Source organism: Bos mutus, chromosome 6, assembly GCF_027580195.1.
Source record: "Bos mutus isolate GX-2022 chromosome 6, NWIPB_WYAK_1.1, whole genome shotgun sequence".
Taxonomy (NCBI): Eukaryota; Metazoa; Chordata; class Mammalia; order Artiodactyla; family Bovidae; genus Bos; species Bos mutus.
In genome coordinates, this window is record NC_091622.1 from 12,286,606 (window position 1) to 12,302,367 (window position 15,762).

General features: G+C 38.1%; 1 protein-coding gene across 26 annotated transcripts in view; it reads right to left on the bottom strand.

Moving 5' to 3' along the window:
• ANK2 (ankyrin 2) overlaps positions 1 to 15,762 on the bottom strand; it is a 700,765-nt gene that overhangs the window by 35,833 nt on the left and 649,170 nt on the right. For all 26 annotated transcript variants that reach the window (XM_070371962.1, XM_070371966.1, XM_070371983.1 and 23 more), the window contains 7 exons: positions 13,791 to 13,945; positions 10,285 to 10,496; positions 9,782 to 9,986; positions 7,370 to 7,466; positions 4,422 to 4,650; positions 3,144 to 3,269; positions 856 to 978 (listed from right to left, as the gene is read on the bottom strand). In XM_070371962.1, the coding sequence (XP_070228063.1) occupies positions 856 to 978; positions 3,144 to 3,269; positions 4,422 to 4,650; positions 7,370 to 7,466; positions 9,782 to 9,986; positions 10,285 to 10,496; positions 13,791 to 13,945 (1,147 nt within the window). The remainder of the gene's footprint in view (positions 1 to 855; positions 979 to 3,143; positions 3,270 to 4,421; positions 4,651 to 7,369; positions 7,467 to 9,781; positions 9,987 to 10,284; positions 10,497 to 13,790; positions 13,946 to 15,762) is intronic.

Here is a 15,762-nt window from a genome sequence, read left to right on the forward strand (position 1 = left end):
CTCACCTGCCAGTATCCCACTTCTCAACCTCTAAAATACACTCTGACAACTTGCTATAACCTTCTATAAATTGCCATATGGGAACTTTCCATTAAAAAGGAATACTGGTCAAAGTTTTTCAAAAAACAAAAAAAGCTTTTCCCAACATTTAATCTATTCCCTAGTCTTCTTTGATTTGATCAGAGTAATCAAGGAATTCTGTAGACAGGAGAGGTTTGAATAGAAAGAAAAACTTCTAGTAGATTTGGGTCAAGTATTAATTTTCCTTTCAACAATGTTTCAAATCTATTCCTATAACATGTGAGTATTTTGTATACTAATCATGTTAAAATAGTTGGAAAAAATGAATCTGATACTCCCCAGATAGTACAGGCTACAAAATGAACATATAATTATTTTAGCAACAAGGTAAAATACCCTGAAGTTGCTTTGAATTTCATAATACATAATCCACCTGTGAACTGGCAGTAAACAGAAGCTAACAGACTCATAATGTTTTGGCAGGGCCAAAAGCACTACTAGCATGGTGCCAGGAGGGCGCACAAAAACCATAAGGAAGGCAAAGTGAATAATTTCATGTTCAAAATCAGTCCAAAAGGTTACATCTTACATTGAAATTTTCTCTCTTCCATATCCAATACATATTTATAGAAACTTTTCCATCAAAGTGAATTTAATGCAAAATAAAGTAGAGCTACTTTTTTCCTTACTTAAATGGAACATCACAAATTGGACAGGGTATCAAAAATGACTATTATACATGGTTGCATTCAGTGTCTTTGCCTGTATCTATTCTAAAGGATTTGGAAATCAAATCCTCTACAGCCTGAATTGCACTATAGCAGATTATAATACCTTCGTATAAATTGGCAGGGTGATGTTTAAGTTGCAAATAGCTTGGTGCACCAGGCCTCTTGTAGATTTTGGCTCTTTCATAAATGATAGTCGTCCGCAAGGTTCCTGAGTCGTATCACGTACCTTGAACAAGAAAGACATACATGCTTCGCTCACGTGTGACACATACTGTTTACTTTAGTGAGATGACACTCAAAAGAACCAGAGAAAAGTAAAATTCACTTGCTTTGGAAGTGTTCCTTTTGCCCTTTCCTATTATCATTTAGAACGATTAAAAAAATCATTCAACTTTTTAAAAATTGTGGTAAAGTATACATAACATAAAACTGACCATTTTCACTTATATTCTTGGCATTGTTATGCATACAACTCAGTGGCATGAAGCTCATCATTCGCAAAGTTACGTGATTATCACTACTGTGCAAAATTTCCCATCATCCCAAACAGAAACATTACACCATTAAGCAATAACTCCCCATTCTCCTCTCCCTCCAGCACCTAATAGCCTCTACTTAACTTTCTGTCCCTATAAATTTGCTTGTTCTAGGTACCTTATATAGACAGAGTTATACAATCTTTGTTCATTTGTATCTTTTATTTCAGGTTGCATAATATTATCAAGATTCAGTCACATTGCAATATATACCAGAATTTCATTTTTTTAAAAATTGTGTTAAATTGTACATAAAACATCATTTCAACCATTTTTACATGTATAGTTTACTAGCATTAAGTACATACACATTGTTGTACAATCATCACCACCATGCATCTTCAGAATGTTTTCACCTTCACAGACTGAAACTGTTTCCATAAAAAAATAATTTTCCATTCCTTCCTTCCCCCATATCCTGGTAACCACTATTCTATTTTCTGACTAGTTGATGACTCTAGGTATCTCATACAAGAGGGAACATACAATATTTGTCTTTTGGTGTCTGACTAATTTTACTCATTTTAAGGCTGAATAATACTACAATGTATGCATATATCACATTTTGTATATCCATTCATCTGTCGATGGATATTTGGAATATTTCCACTTTTTGACTATTGGGAATAATGCTGCTATGAACATTGCAAGTAACTGGTTGAGTCTCTGCTTTCAATTTTTGGGGAATTGCTGGATGATATACTATTTCTATGTTTTAAGTTTTTGAGGAACTGTCATACTCTTTTCCACAGTATGGAATGGCTACACCATTTTACACTCCTTCCAGCAAGGCATCAGGGTCCCCATTTCTCCATATCCTCACCAATATTTGCTATTTTGTTTTGTTTTTGATAATAGCCATCCTAATGAGTTACTGAGTAGTATCTCGTAGTGGTATGAATTTGAATTTCTCTGCTGTTAAACATTATTTCATGTGTTTATTGGCCATTTGTACATCTACTTTATAGAAATGTTTAAGTCATTTTCCTATTTTTGTATTTGGTGTTTATAGGATAATTTTTGACCACTAACAATATCAAATATTAGCATAATTACATAGCTGTTTACGGTAAATGGATCCCTTAGAAGAACCTATCTTTAATCAGGAAAACCATTGAACCAGAAATGGCACAATGAAGGCCTTCAGTAGAGATCTTGAGAAAACAGACATTAAAACTTAAATAGAATTATTATTTCCTTTTATTTCATGAATCTCTCCCTCATACTCATTTTTGTTCTCTTCAGAACTGGTATCTAAAATGCAACTTGCATATGTTAAATTATGATAAATTGCATATGTTAAATATGATAAATTCCTAACCTAGATTAACATTCCTAAACAGGGACAACAAATTCATGGTACATTAAAGTGTCTCAACAAATGTTTGTTGAATGAATTTATAAACGTGTATCCAGTCTATTGCTCTATCTGGGATAACTTCTTGATAGATTAACTGGGTCTTTTAAGAGCTTTTACTATAAAAATTTGTCACTAACAACTCTTTTTGGTCTCCACATTTGTGAAGTTCATATATTAAAAAAATTTAAGCACAAATATTTAAAAGAAATAATAGTTAAAAAAAAATAAAGAGAGGCTTCTCTTAACATTTGGAAAAGAATGACCAGTTTTCCTAATTAATCAGTTGGCCATTTGTCCCTCATTCTTAGCCTATAACTAAAAAGGTTGAATTTGAAATTTTAAAAAATAGTTTTTAGGAGTTTAAAATTTTATAGAAATACTGTAAAAAAAATCATTAGAAATGACTGAAAAGCAAATATTCTCTTCTACCAAAAGAAGTCAAAGCCTTACTTGATGCTGAATAAAACACATTCCCAAATTCCATGTATATATTACCTTGACAAAGAGAGGAAGTCTGTTTTCTTTGAAGGCAAAAAAACTGAATATATGATGTTGGCCACTCTTGGTTAATGGCACCAGGTTGCCAAAACAATCAACATAGATGGGTTTTCCTTCTAAGACCTGATGAAAATAGAGAAAAACAAAAAGAATACCATAGCTGAAATTATTACATTACTGGAACATTAAAATTCTTAAAATGTGCATACAATAATCTTTAAAATCCTGACTGACATTTTGTCTTATCTGTGACAAGCTTGGACCAGCACTCCCTCTCACTAGTAATAGGAATCTTCAAATGCATGGGGGCCTTTAATCTTACTGTACTCATTTCTAACACTGTATGATATTATTTTCCCAAATCAATATGTCTTTAAATCATAAATTTATATTTTTGACATCACAATGAATTCGGTTACTTGAATTCAATATCAAAGATCCACACTGATGGAAAATTAAGAAATAAGAAAAAGTAGTATAGCAAGCCCTGGATATTGTATTTTTACGTTTACACAAAGGATACACCTACTGGGCTGTTTCCTTTACTAGTTTTTAAGTTTCCTTAAAATTTGCTTATTTTTAACTGGAGGGTAATTGCTTTATAATGTTGTGTTGGTTTCTGCCGAACATCAGCATGAGTCAGCCACGGGAGTCACATGCCCCTTCCTTCCTGAACCTCCATCCCACCCATCCCACCCCTCCAGGCTGTTTTCTTTATGATTAAAGAATAATAGGGGAAAAAATCCAATAAATAGTCCCTTAAAAAAAAAAAAAAGAACAAGGAAACATAACATGTGAATTGCTATATCCATTTATATACTTATAATTTATTAATAATGCATAATTTTTCCCTTAATAATCTTTAAAAGAGTCCTTTTATCCCTTTTGAATGGGTCCAAATTGGCTAAAAATGGCGCATTTTAGACACTGGCCTTCTAACTGATCAAGATGTTGACTGGTCTGCTTTTGATGGCATTATTTAATTAGATGGGCTTCCCTGGTGGCTCAGCATTAAGAACCCATCTGCCAATGCAGGAAATGCAGATTCAGTCCCTGGGTTGGGAAGATCCCTTAGAAGAGGAAATGCCAACCCACTCCAGTATTCTTGCCTGGGAAATCCCAGGGACAGAGGAGCCTGCTAGGCTACAGTTCATGGGATCGCAAAGAGTTGGACATGACTTAGCGACTGAATAACATTTATTAAATACTATTTTAAATATATTAAAAGAGGTATAAACAACATACTAACATAAATTGGTTTTTAAAACACAGTACCTCCACATCCCTGCTTCTGGCCACCTCAGCAAAGTTTTCTTGTTGTTCCAAGGTTTTATCCACTTTATCATCAGTCATGCAGAAACACCTCAACCTGGCTTCAATGGGGTCATGTGATTTGGCAAACACTACAAATTTGGCCATATATGGTACACAGATAATTTCTCTATACACTTGTGATGCAAAGGTAACAGATTCCTGAATTTGTCGACAATCGATCAGCCAGAACCTATAAAATAAAACAAAGTCAGTTATCTGAAATTTAATTACAGTCATCCCTCAGTATCTACGGCGGATTGGTTCTTAGAACTCCACAGATATCGCGATCCACAGATGCTCAGGTTCATTTTACAAAAAGGCAGAATACAGTCGGCCCTCTGTATCCATGGACTCCACAACTGTGAAAAAGGATAGTCAGTTACATGAAAAACAAATCAGTTCCTTCAGTATCATCAGAGTAATCATTGCATGCCTCTTGGAAAAAGTGAGAAGCAGGAGAGGGAGATAATGAGAGAAAGCAAAAGCAAAGGGAAAGAAAAGACGGGGGAGGGGAAATGGAGGAGGATGGATGAGAAGGAGGGCAAGACAAGGATGTGCCCGGTGTTTCAGGTCAAATGTTAAACACTGTAACTTTTTTCCTTGGAAAGTCTTCAGAGTATTCAGGCTTCTGAAATACATCTTCAGTGTCTAGAATCCTTTTGTGGTGCACCCTGGTATTATACCAATATCTTGCTGGATGAGTTTCTATTTTCTTTGACAGCCCCTGCTGTTCCTCATTTCATTTCCTAAAACTTTTTTCAACAAAATCTACCTAACGTTTCTTCATCTCATCATTCTTTTCCAAAGGACTCACAGTCACCAAGGTTGGATCAACCAAACTACTTTTTAAAAAAAAATCTGCTTTTGCTTCAGAACTCCTAAATACTGCTTAATATAATCCATAGAAGAAATTATTGGCCTTGTGAATAATTTATGATTTCTAGCCTCAGTCAAATCTGTGACATATTTTGGTAATTTTTTTTCCTCAGATATCATTTTATACACTATAGTAATGTTGCTAACCCTTTATGACACCCTTCAGGCCTTCAGAAAGGTTAACTTCACAGAAAAAGCAGTAACCATCAGATGCACATTTTCTCAATTTGCTCTTTATACACGTCAAAGATTTATTCCAGATCCTCTCACTTTGAAACCTTCCTCCATCACTGATCCCTCCTTCCTGACTCATTGCTCATAATCTTTAAACACTTGAAAATTTCCTTATCTTCTTAGCTTTTTCTTCCTTCAAGTTCCTGATCCATCTCTCTTCTTCTACTTTTTAATTGTGATAAAATATAATTTAATTGGCAGCCTCAAATCCAAGAAGTGGGCTGTGTGCACTAATGATAATATAAAATTTGTCATTTTAACCATTCTTGAGTGCGCAATTCACTGGCAGTAGTACATTTAAAATACCATACAACCACAGCCACTCTCCATTTCCAGAAATTTTTCGTCATCCCAAACAGAGACACTATACCCATTAGACAGTAACTTTGAACTTTCCCATTCACCTCAGTCCCTGGTAAACTCTATTAAACTCTGTCTCTATGAACTTGCCTATCCTAGGTACCTCGTTTATGTGGAGACATGCAATATTTGTTCTTTTGGGTCTGGCCTATTTCATTTACTGTAATGCTTTGAAGGCAGCCTAGTTCCTGGTTCTTGGTAGGCCCTCAGTATTACCTCCTTCCTCTTTATACTGATTCAACTATCTTTGATTCACTGCTTCTTCGACTGTCTGAAAGAATTACATTATTCCTATAATAATATAATAACTCCTAATTTCTTTGTCTCTCCTATAAGGCCTGTTGTAAATAATGTTAACCAACATTCCGGCGTTATTTCTGAATTATAGACTCCATTGTCGCCAGCCTGCAATGCCCTTCTGCATCTTGGCTCATGTTACCTTCTTTTCCACTTTTATCTGCCTGTTAGTTAGGTTTCTATCTCATGGACTACCTTCTCTCTGACCACTCTAATGTGAACACCCTTTTTTGAATTCTCTCAGTAACTCTTTTGTACCTTTCCATCCAGAACTTGTCATTTTCTGGCATTAGAGTGGAGATGAGTGAATGGCAGGGCACACAGACAGACACACAGAACCAGAGACTCACAACTGAGCCCTTTGGGTGGCTCCGACTACAAACGGATCACTACACCCAGCTATGGCTGTGCACTGTTATTCATGCATCTATCGTTTTACCCCCCGAATAAGAATGTAAGCTTTAACTACTCTCAACGTCAGCTCTCTCATCTTTAAAATGGACATATTGCCTCTCGCTCTTCTTAAGTCACAAGAGTTTACAGTAACCAAATTAAACAAATAGGAAAACACTTGGCAATCCATTAAAGATCAAGCAAATGAGAACTAGTGAGTTGAGTTGGTTTACACACATGCAATAAAGCTAGACAGCGTAAGCTTTTTAAAGATATGGGACACAAAAAGGATAATGTGTAAACATGCTATGGTGCATAAAAGTCACTGAAAACTCTAAACTGTGTAAGCAAACCATGATATGCTCTGTGGTTTGGTTATCATTCTGTTTGAAAAAAAAAAACAATTCAGGCTATTTTGTTGTCAGCAGGAAATCCATCATTCCTAAGTCCTTCAGGACTGGAAAAATCAGCTGTGGCTGCTAAAGCCAGAGTCTGGGTCATACAGTAATAGCTGGCAATAATTTACTTTCTTTAGATTTTAATCTGAATGGCTGTACTTCATACTTCATTAATGCATTATCACTATTACATTTACTGGGGAGTCTGGTTTAAGACATGAAAGTAAATGCAGACCATTTTTAAAACCAAACCAAAATTAAAATTACTTTTAAAGAATGCATGAAACAAAGTAAAACAAGAGACATTTGGGCACACAATTTCAGTGGTTTTTCTGTGCAGTATAACCATACCTGGCAGACACATTGGTTGTAAAGGAAACACATTCATTGACAAATGTTAATGGCGTAGTTCCTGTAATATCTTCCCACTGAGCAGGGGTGGTTCCACCTGAAATAACATGATTGTTGAAAAAAAAAATTAGGCAGAACTCCAAACTCGGTGTCATAAAATAAAGGCTTCGTGGTTCTGGCTTCTGGCTACGTTCATTCACTCTTCAGGATGACACCCTGGAAACAAAGTGACTGAAAACTACGTGCTAAAAAAATGATACACGGAAAACAGACATTAATACCACATTTCACAGAACTAAACTTAAGGGAGGCCATTTGAATAACTGCTTCAAATTACTAGGTGCTCTTTTCTCTCCCTGCCATCCTAAAGTTTTTTTATTGTAATTGCTAGTTTCTGAAGATAATTTTGAATTGTATTCAGTTGATGATTTTAAAAGATCCTTCGACTAACCAAGGAGCTGAATGCTTTGTTAAAACAAAAATCCAAATATTCCTTCACCTTGATATTTTAGGCACTTATTTTCAAGAAACAAAATTTCCTTTCAATTTGCAATTGAAGGTTGGCAAAAATCTTTGGAAAATATTAAAAGCTCAGGAAATATTGCAAAGCGAAAGAACAAATGACTGAATGCCTCTGAACACTGACACATCACTCTGGAGGGTGATGCTGACTTTCATTTCTACTGAGACATTAAGTTGGCATAAATAAGGACAAAACTGTCTTCAGGCATTGCAGGAGAAATATATGTTTGAGATGAAAACAAATTTTGACTCTAAGGATTGTTAAAGAAGGGAATGAGTTATCAAAGTTCTTTATTCTAGGAGGCCCATAAGATACACATTCTAAACAGATTTATATAATAGAGCGAAACACAAAAATCCAAAAATCTATTACTGTATTTGTAAAAATTAACAAGTAAATTTAAAAAAATAAAAATAAAAACGATAAAGCTTTCCCTAAAAAAAAAAAAAAGAAAGAAAGAAAGAAATTGTTTAGAACAAATCCATCCCAAGACAGAGGCCCAGAATAACTAGACCAGATGGGGTCAAGGCCCAGGTGGTATCTTCATTTGATCATCTAGAAGGGCAGGATGTGCCACGGACATTTTTCAATCTGACTTGTTTTGCATCCAGGCTGCTACATAGCATATTATAGGATGATTAATCATACACATGAATCAAAAAGCATGGGAATGCTATGTAATAAGCAGAAACAAATAACTGGGAGAGGCCCCAAGTGAAGCATGACATTTCTCACTACTCTCATTTTAGGGCATGTATTTTCTTTTATTATTTTTGCTTTGTTTTGGTTTTGAGTGTCTTTTTTGTTTTGTTTTGTTTTGTGGTCATGCCATGTGGCATATAGGACCTTGGTTCCCCCAACCATGGATCAAACCTGAACCCTCTACATTGGAAGCACAGTCTTAACCACTAGACCACCAGGGAAACCCCCATGTATTTTAAAATTATGTCATATTATTAAACTTATGGGGTAAAGTCTCTATGGTTTGCTATCAAGAGTACAGAAAAAAACACTGATAAGAAGGAAGAATGAGAGAGAGGATAAAAGAAGGGTGAACATTCCTGCTAATGAGGAAAAATGAAAAAAAAATAATAATACTGAAGCAGATATGGTTATTATTTCTACTAAAAACAGTATGAATATTTACTGAATGCTAGTACCATTCAGTTTTTGTTAAATAGGGAAATTCTCAATTATGTAGTTTCAGTTACTTGTGTGGATAGTTTTTTAATCTCTCACCATCTGTGGTAGTATTATTGGTCAGAGACAACCAGTGTCCTGGGAATATCTTCCTGGAGTTTGATGGTTAACTGAAAGTTATTACAACTTCCAATTGAGAAGACTAAATATCCTCCTTTTTTCCAAAGTTAGTCAACAGATTAATGATAAAGTCATAACCAATTCCTGGACAGAAAAGTTTGAAATGGTTGATATAATTATTCAAGATATCATTTAGCTTGCCACAGGTATAAGGTGATATCTTCAATGAAGGCCTAAAGCTCGGGTTTAGAGGTACATGGACTTGGGTTTGAATCCCAACTCTGTCAGATATTTACAGTATAATTAATCTCAGGCAAATTATAAAAAAAAACTTCTCTCAGTCTTGGTTTCCTTTCTAGTAAAGGGAGTTAAAGTTTCCTCAGAGGGCTACTTTGGAGATAAAAATGACCATGTGTATGAAGTGCCTAAAAGTCTGGCATCAGGCTTTATTTAGAAAATATTAGCTCACTTCCTATCCCCTTTCACTTCCCTAGTCAGTGTGCTTTTCCTGAATTAATGCATATTAATAAGATGCAGGCATCTTAGGACAAAGGTAATTTAGTATTTACAATCTAAGTTTCTTCTTCCAGAACTTTCTATTATTAACACAATAGTCCTATGTGACTCACCTGTGATGCTGCATAGTAATCTTAAGGTTGGTGCATCTCCTCCAAAACCATTCAACATGACATCACTTGAAGCTTTGGGGACAGGAATGGTCATGGTAATTGGCTTGTGAAATTTTCTTCTTCTAGGTTCCAAAGTGACTATAGGGCTGAAGGTAGCTTTGTTGCCCAGAATCTTCTTAACCAACTCACTGTGCATAGGTTGAGCCTTTAAAAAAATAGCAAAAATATAAAAATAAACAATACATCATTATATTCCATGTCAAATTTCTTAATACATTTTTATTTCATAAATCAGTTTTGTATCTTCAAATATGGCAACTGCAATTTCCTACTGTTACCAAACACTCATATAAAACTTCATGACACTGATGATTTCTAAGGGCAGCTTTTGCTCACCCAGGAATAATTTGATTCTTTAGCCATTTCATTCTCTTTTGAAAAGCTGATTTTGAATCCCGGGAATAAAATCCGTCAGGTTAACCTGCATCTTGACGTGGGCGTACCTGTAGGCCAACACGGATCCGCTTGGTTAGCGCCCCCTCGGGGAACACGGCCTGCACCTGCGGCACCACGGTGCTGCTCAGCACGCCTCCCTCCGGGCCAATCAGGTTGCTGTCCTGCTTGATGCGCGACACCACCGCAAAGTACTGTGGGAAGTCACGGGTGATGATGCGGCAGATCCGCTTCTTTTCGAGGTCTTCCGGGCTATCCAGCACTGAGACAAGAAATGACCCATCTTCAAAGAGCAAGGATTCGCTTTTGAAAGCATTCTAGCAAACTCAGTGGCATAGGTTAACCCTGAACAGATGTGGCAGCAAAAACCTTCTTTTTTAAATAATAGGAAAATTTAAAAAGCAAGGCTATCCTAGCAATACCAGAATCTCTCAAGACCTGTCAGCATTTGGCTGGCACATTTTCTCTCTTTGTGAAAACTAGGACTTTCCAGGGCACTGTGAAACAAAAGCATCCAGTTCTAGACGTGGTATTGCAAGGCTGTCTTTGTAAATAAGGGGGTTTGAGGGCAATGAAACGAACCTGTCCTGTTTTTGGCTCAACGTGACAAAGAGGAAATTGACTATGGGCTCGTTTCTTTGCAAATTTCAAAGTTAGTTCAAAACCAGTTATTTGTGGTTTTAAGAAGTAATATGGTCCTTTTGGTTCTCAGGGGAGTAGTGCGGGAATAAAATCTGTCTTCGAAGGGTAAGACGTGTATTAGTGTGTTATTCCAGTGGCATGGTTGTCTCGGAGATAATCACTGTGGATATTTTAAAAAGATCAGTGATTGCAAATTTAGGGTTTCGATATTCCCCTGAAATCATGAACTTACCAAGCAGATCATCTAACATCAGGAGAATGGGATAATGGACTCTTGATAAATTGCATTAGTGTAGATATGCAGGGCAACACAGTAAATCCAACTAGTTTAAAATTTGAAAATTTGAACTAAGTAGATCACTGAATTTTAAGAGATTATGGAAAGCGATTCATTTTTAGAAAGCATTTTACAATTCTTACAGACGCATGAACAGCAACTGTGTTTTTCTTGACTCTTGAATATAACTAGATAGCAAAAGTCTGAAGTCCCAGGATCTGATCCTTCATGACTGAAGACTGATACATTGGCAATTACTAGCATATACTTATGAAAGAAGAGGTTTTCACAGAACAAACATAACAAACATAAAAATATACAAATTCGATTCTATTTCAAAATGAGCTTTTTACTTATGTAGAAAGTTATAAGAGTGGGTCCCCATCTAAGGACAACATGGCAGTGTTAATGACAGGTAAATATATCAGAGAGAAATATCCTAAACTCGATGCAAAAGAAATGGTTCCCAGGAGCAGAAGCAGCTAAATACAGCACAGAACAAGCTTTATCGGTAAGAACCCGGATCTTTTCATCTTAATTGGAAAATACTGACCCACACGTCCAGAAGGCATAATTTCCTCTTCTGTGGCCTCTCTTCTTACTAACCCTCAGCAGAACAGGAAGAAACATTAAAGCAGCTGCTGTCAGGCTACACCTTACCATCCATGAGCCACACATGAAGCTACAGTTAGTGGTCCTGGAAGACTGATAAAATCTGGCAAACAGCCGCACAATTGTGTGCCCAGGTCGGTGCAAATTTTGGTATGTTCTTGGCACTTGGGGAAAAAAAAAAGTGCCTATTTGTGTGGTCACGAAAAGTGGAACATATCTCTGGTTATCTATCAGGACTGACACCTCATCTCTGTGCGGCCTCAGGAGGCCTAAGAAAGAGCACCTCCCTCTCGTCAAACTAAGGTATTTCAACCTGAGGTTAAATGGCCTAAACTGGGATTTGAGATTTACAGAGATTAAAGCCCTAAGGAAAAATACGTTCCTTAACTATATGTGTAAGTGTGCATATGAAATTCAACCGTAGCTAACTCTCTGTTTAAGTGTAAACTGTGAGTGAATTTAATTTTCCTAACTCCTTAATAGAAAGTTCAAAGTATTATTCTAGTGAGAAGTTGCTATATAGCACAGAGAGCCCAGCCTGGTGCTCTGTGATGCTCTAGGGGGATGGGATGGGGCAGGGGAGGGAGGCATGAGAGAGAGGTAAAGGACTTCTCAGGCGGCACTAGCGGCAAAGAACCTGCCTGCCAATGCAGGAGATGTAAGAGGTGTGGGTTCAATTCCTGGGTCAGGAAGATTTCCTGGAGAATGAAATGGCAACCCACTCCAGTATTCTTGCCTGGAGAATCCCATGGAGAGAATGAGTTTGGTGGGTTACAGTCCACAGAGTTGCAAAGAGTTGACTAAAGCAACTTAGCACACATAGCATGTGCATAATTATGGCTGATCTGCATTGTTGCATGGCAGAAAACAATGCAACACTGTAAAGCTACTTTCCTCCAACTGAAAAATAAGTTGATGAAAGAAAAAATTATATTGTCCTATAACGTAGTAGTTATGGGTATATGTAAGTTTTCCTGGAGAAAAGTTTAGCACTTTTTATCAGTGTCTTAAATATCTAAATGTTCAGATTAGGCATTTTTGAAAATCATGGATATATTATCCAATATCTATTCATTTTGTTATGAAACAGTATCTGCTGCTGCTAAGTCGCTTCAGTCGTGTCCAACTCTGCGACCCCATAGACAGCAGCCCACCAGGTTCTCCCGTCCCTGGGATTCTCCAGGCAAGAACACTGGAGTGGGTTGCCATTTCCTTCTCCTATGCATGAAAGTGAAAAGTGAAAGTGAAGTCACTCAGTTGTATCTGACTCTTAGTGACTCCATGGACTTCAGCCCACCAGGCTCCTCCATCCATGGGATTTTCCAGGCAAGAGTACTGGAGTGGGGTGCCATTGCCTTCTCTGGAAACAGCATCTATTCTATTTCATATTTTAGAAAAGTTTGCATGAAAGATAGAGATGGGCCGTATTTCTTTATTAATCTAAGATATTTACTATTAAAGAATTTCATTTTCCTGAATGCAACAAAAATAAGACTAGGCAAATATACTGTGCACTTCAATGCATCACCATGGTAATATACCAGAACACTCTGTTGTCATTGTTTAGTCACTAAATCATGTCCAACTCTTTTGTAACCCCATGGACTGTAGCCTGCCTGGCTCCTCTGTCCATGGAATTTCCCAGGCAAGAATACTGGAGTGGGTCATTTCCCTCCCCAGGGGACCTTCCCAACCCAGGGATCAAACCCACGTCTCCTGCATTGGCAGATGGATTCTTTACCACTGAGTCACTGGTGCTAAACAAGGGGTCTGGGCAGCTAATGCTCAAAAACCCAGACTTCTTGCTTTGCACCTGCAATAACCTGGTATTATTTCCTTCACCACAACCTCATGTTGTGGTGTAGGCAGGCTTACTGTGTAGCCTGTAGGCAGGCTTTACTGTGCAAGCGCCAGGAGAGAAAATTGGATTAGGTAACACACACACATACCCCCTAGGATATAAACAAATGCATCACTATCATGCCTCCACTTCAGAGTCCTTTTAAAACCTTCAATATGGAGTACCTTCATCCATGCCGTTCAGGATTTCATTCAGCTCCTCCTCCGTGTATTCACAGTAATGCTCTTTCCAGCTGTCCCCGTTCTCACTGCGCAGGACCACCAGTTCCCTCTCTTTTCCTCGCAGGGCAGCGAAATGAGGGATCTCCACGATCACAGGCCTGACACAGCAAGGCAGAACATTCAGTGTGGACAGGAGCTAACCACCAGCAAGACAAGCACCTCAACTCTGTCTGTTGCAAAGTGACCTGGAATTCTTCTCTTTCTGGGGACAGGGACAGAGCGGGGCCATCCTCCGGAGCCCTGCAGCTAGCAGACGGTCCCACAGTAGCTAGCACTCCACCTCGGGGGCGCCAATCCTCGGGGCCATGCTGCTACCTTAAGCCAATGATGTCTCCCTGTGAGTGCATGTGGCATTCTGGAACTTCTCCTTTGATCAACGTAAGGATAACACATTTAACCAAAAGAAATGTACATGCACATCTATGAGGTATGCCAATCTCTTAAAACGTTTTCTACAAGGTGCAGAATGACAAAATGGTTTAAGAGGGAAAATGGCTCATACGCTGTGTAATTTCATGTGCCATAAATGAGATGTCAGAAGAGTCAACTGCTTCGGAACTCGAGAGGCATGCACTCAGGACTCTTTCCGTCTATTTCCTCCATTCAAGGAGACACAGGCATGTGCACACAGCGTGGCCCTATGGGAGCGCCTCAGCAGGCGGCCAGGTGTGTCCAATGCCTATTACATTTCAGGATCCAGAACATGCACTACCCTACTGTGTTTCGGTCACATTCACTCTCAAAATCCAGAGAGGCTTTTGATTTTTTTTTTTTTCAGTCCAGGTTGCTTTGATACAGACTCCGAATTTATCATAACGACATCGTTAACTAGCACATAGTACAACTAGGCAGATCTCATGCTTTAAACGAAAATGAAGGTCACAGCACTTAAGGGAAAAGATATAAAAACATCACTCAAAAATAAAAGTCACATACCACAAGGGTCAGAAATGGTCCACTAAAGATAGGTTGTACAGAATTTAAATCATAGAGAGGGACATGTCATGGGCACAATGACAAAAAGAGAAATCATATTGCAGAAGAAGGAGAAGAATGGGGGCCCGCAGCCATCAATTTGTTTTAAGTCACTCCTACCCAAGGAATTTGGTTCCAGGAGGCCCCAGCTGAAGGATGCGGCTGACCAAACTTTCTCCCTCATTAAGTGGGGGAGGAGCCGTTGGCAGGTGAAGTTTACTGAGTACATCCAAAGCAGCAGTGAAAGAAAGAACATAGGTAAGCTTCAGGTGTTGTGTTCCACAGAACCCCAGCGTCACCAGCTGATGAACAGAGTGAAGTTTGGTTTCACACTGCGTTTGGTTCTGCCCCCTCCATTGGTCACAAAGAGCAAGAACAAGAGACCCAGAGTGTACAATGGAGGCGCGTGGAAGGAGGGCGCTTGGGGTCGGATCTATTCCTGCTTAGGTTCACCGCCAGGGCATGAGCCAAAAAAATAAAATAAAATATGCTCCACAGGAAAGACAAAGCTGTTGGCAATACAATAAAAACTCTGGCTCTGTAATGAGGCCAGAAGTTTTCATGGGTATTTCTCAACAGATCTGACAATTATTAAAAAGCCTACAACTATCTGTGCATGAGGAAGGGGAAAGGAGCTGGCACAGAATATGAAAGGAATCACTGGGGAATTATTCCAACCATAATGGAGTTTTCTGATGCAACCCAGAACTTCACAGGCTCCTTCTAAATCTCTGGTCTGTCTGATAGGAGGACATGGGAGGTAGTTTCCATAACTGGGAAATACATACACACACCTTTTCAGGTGTGAACATAATTTGGAACAACCTGTTAATAGTTTGCTCCAAATTACGAGGCTTTAGAACGTTTCCTGAGTTCTAAAGTAAGAAATCCTCTCCCCAGTATGACACTGGCAAAGCAAAAGAGTTCCTAATTAATAGGA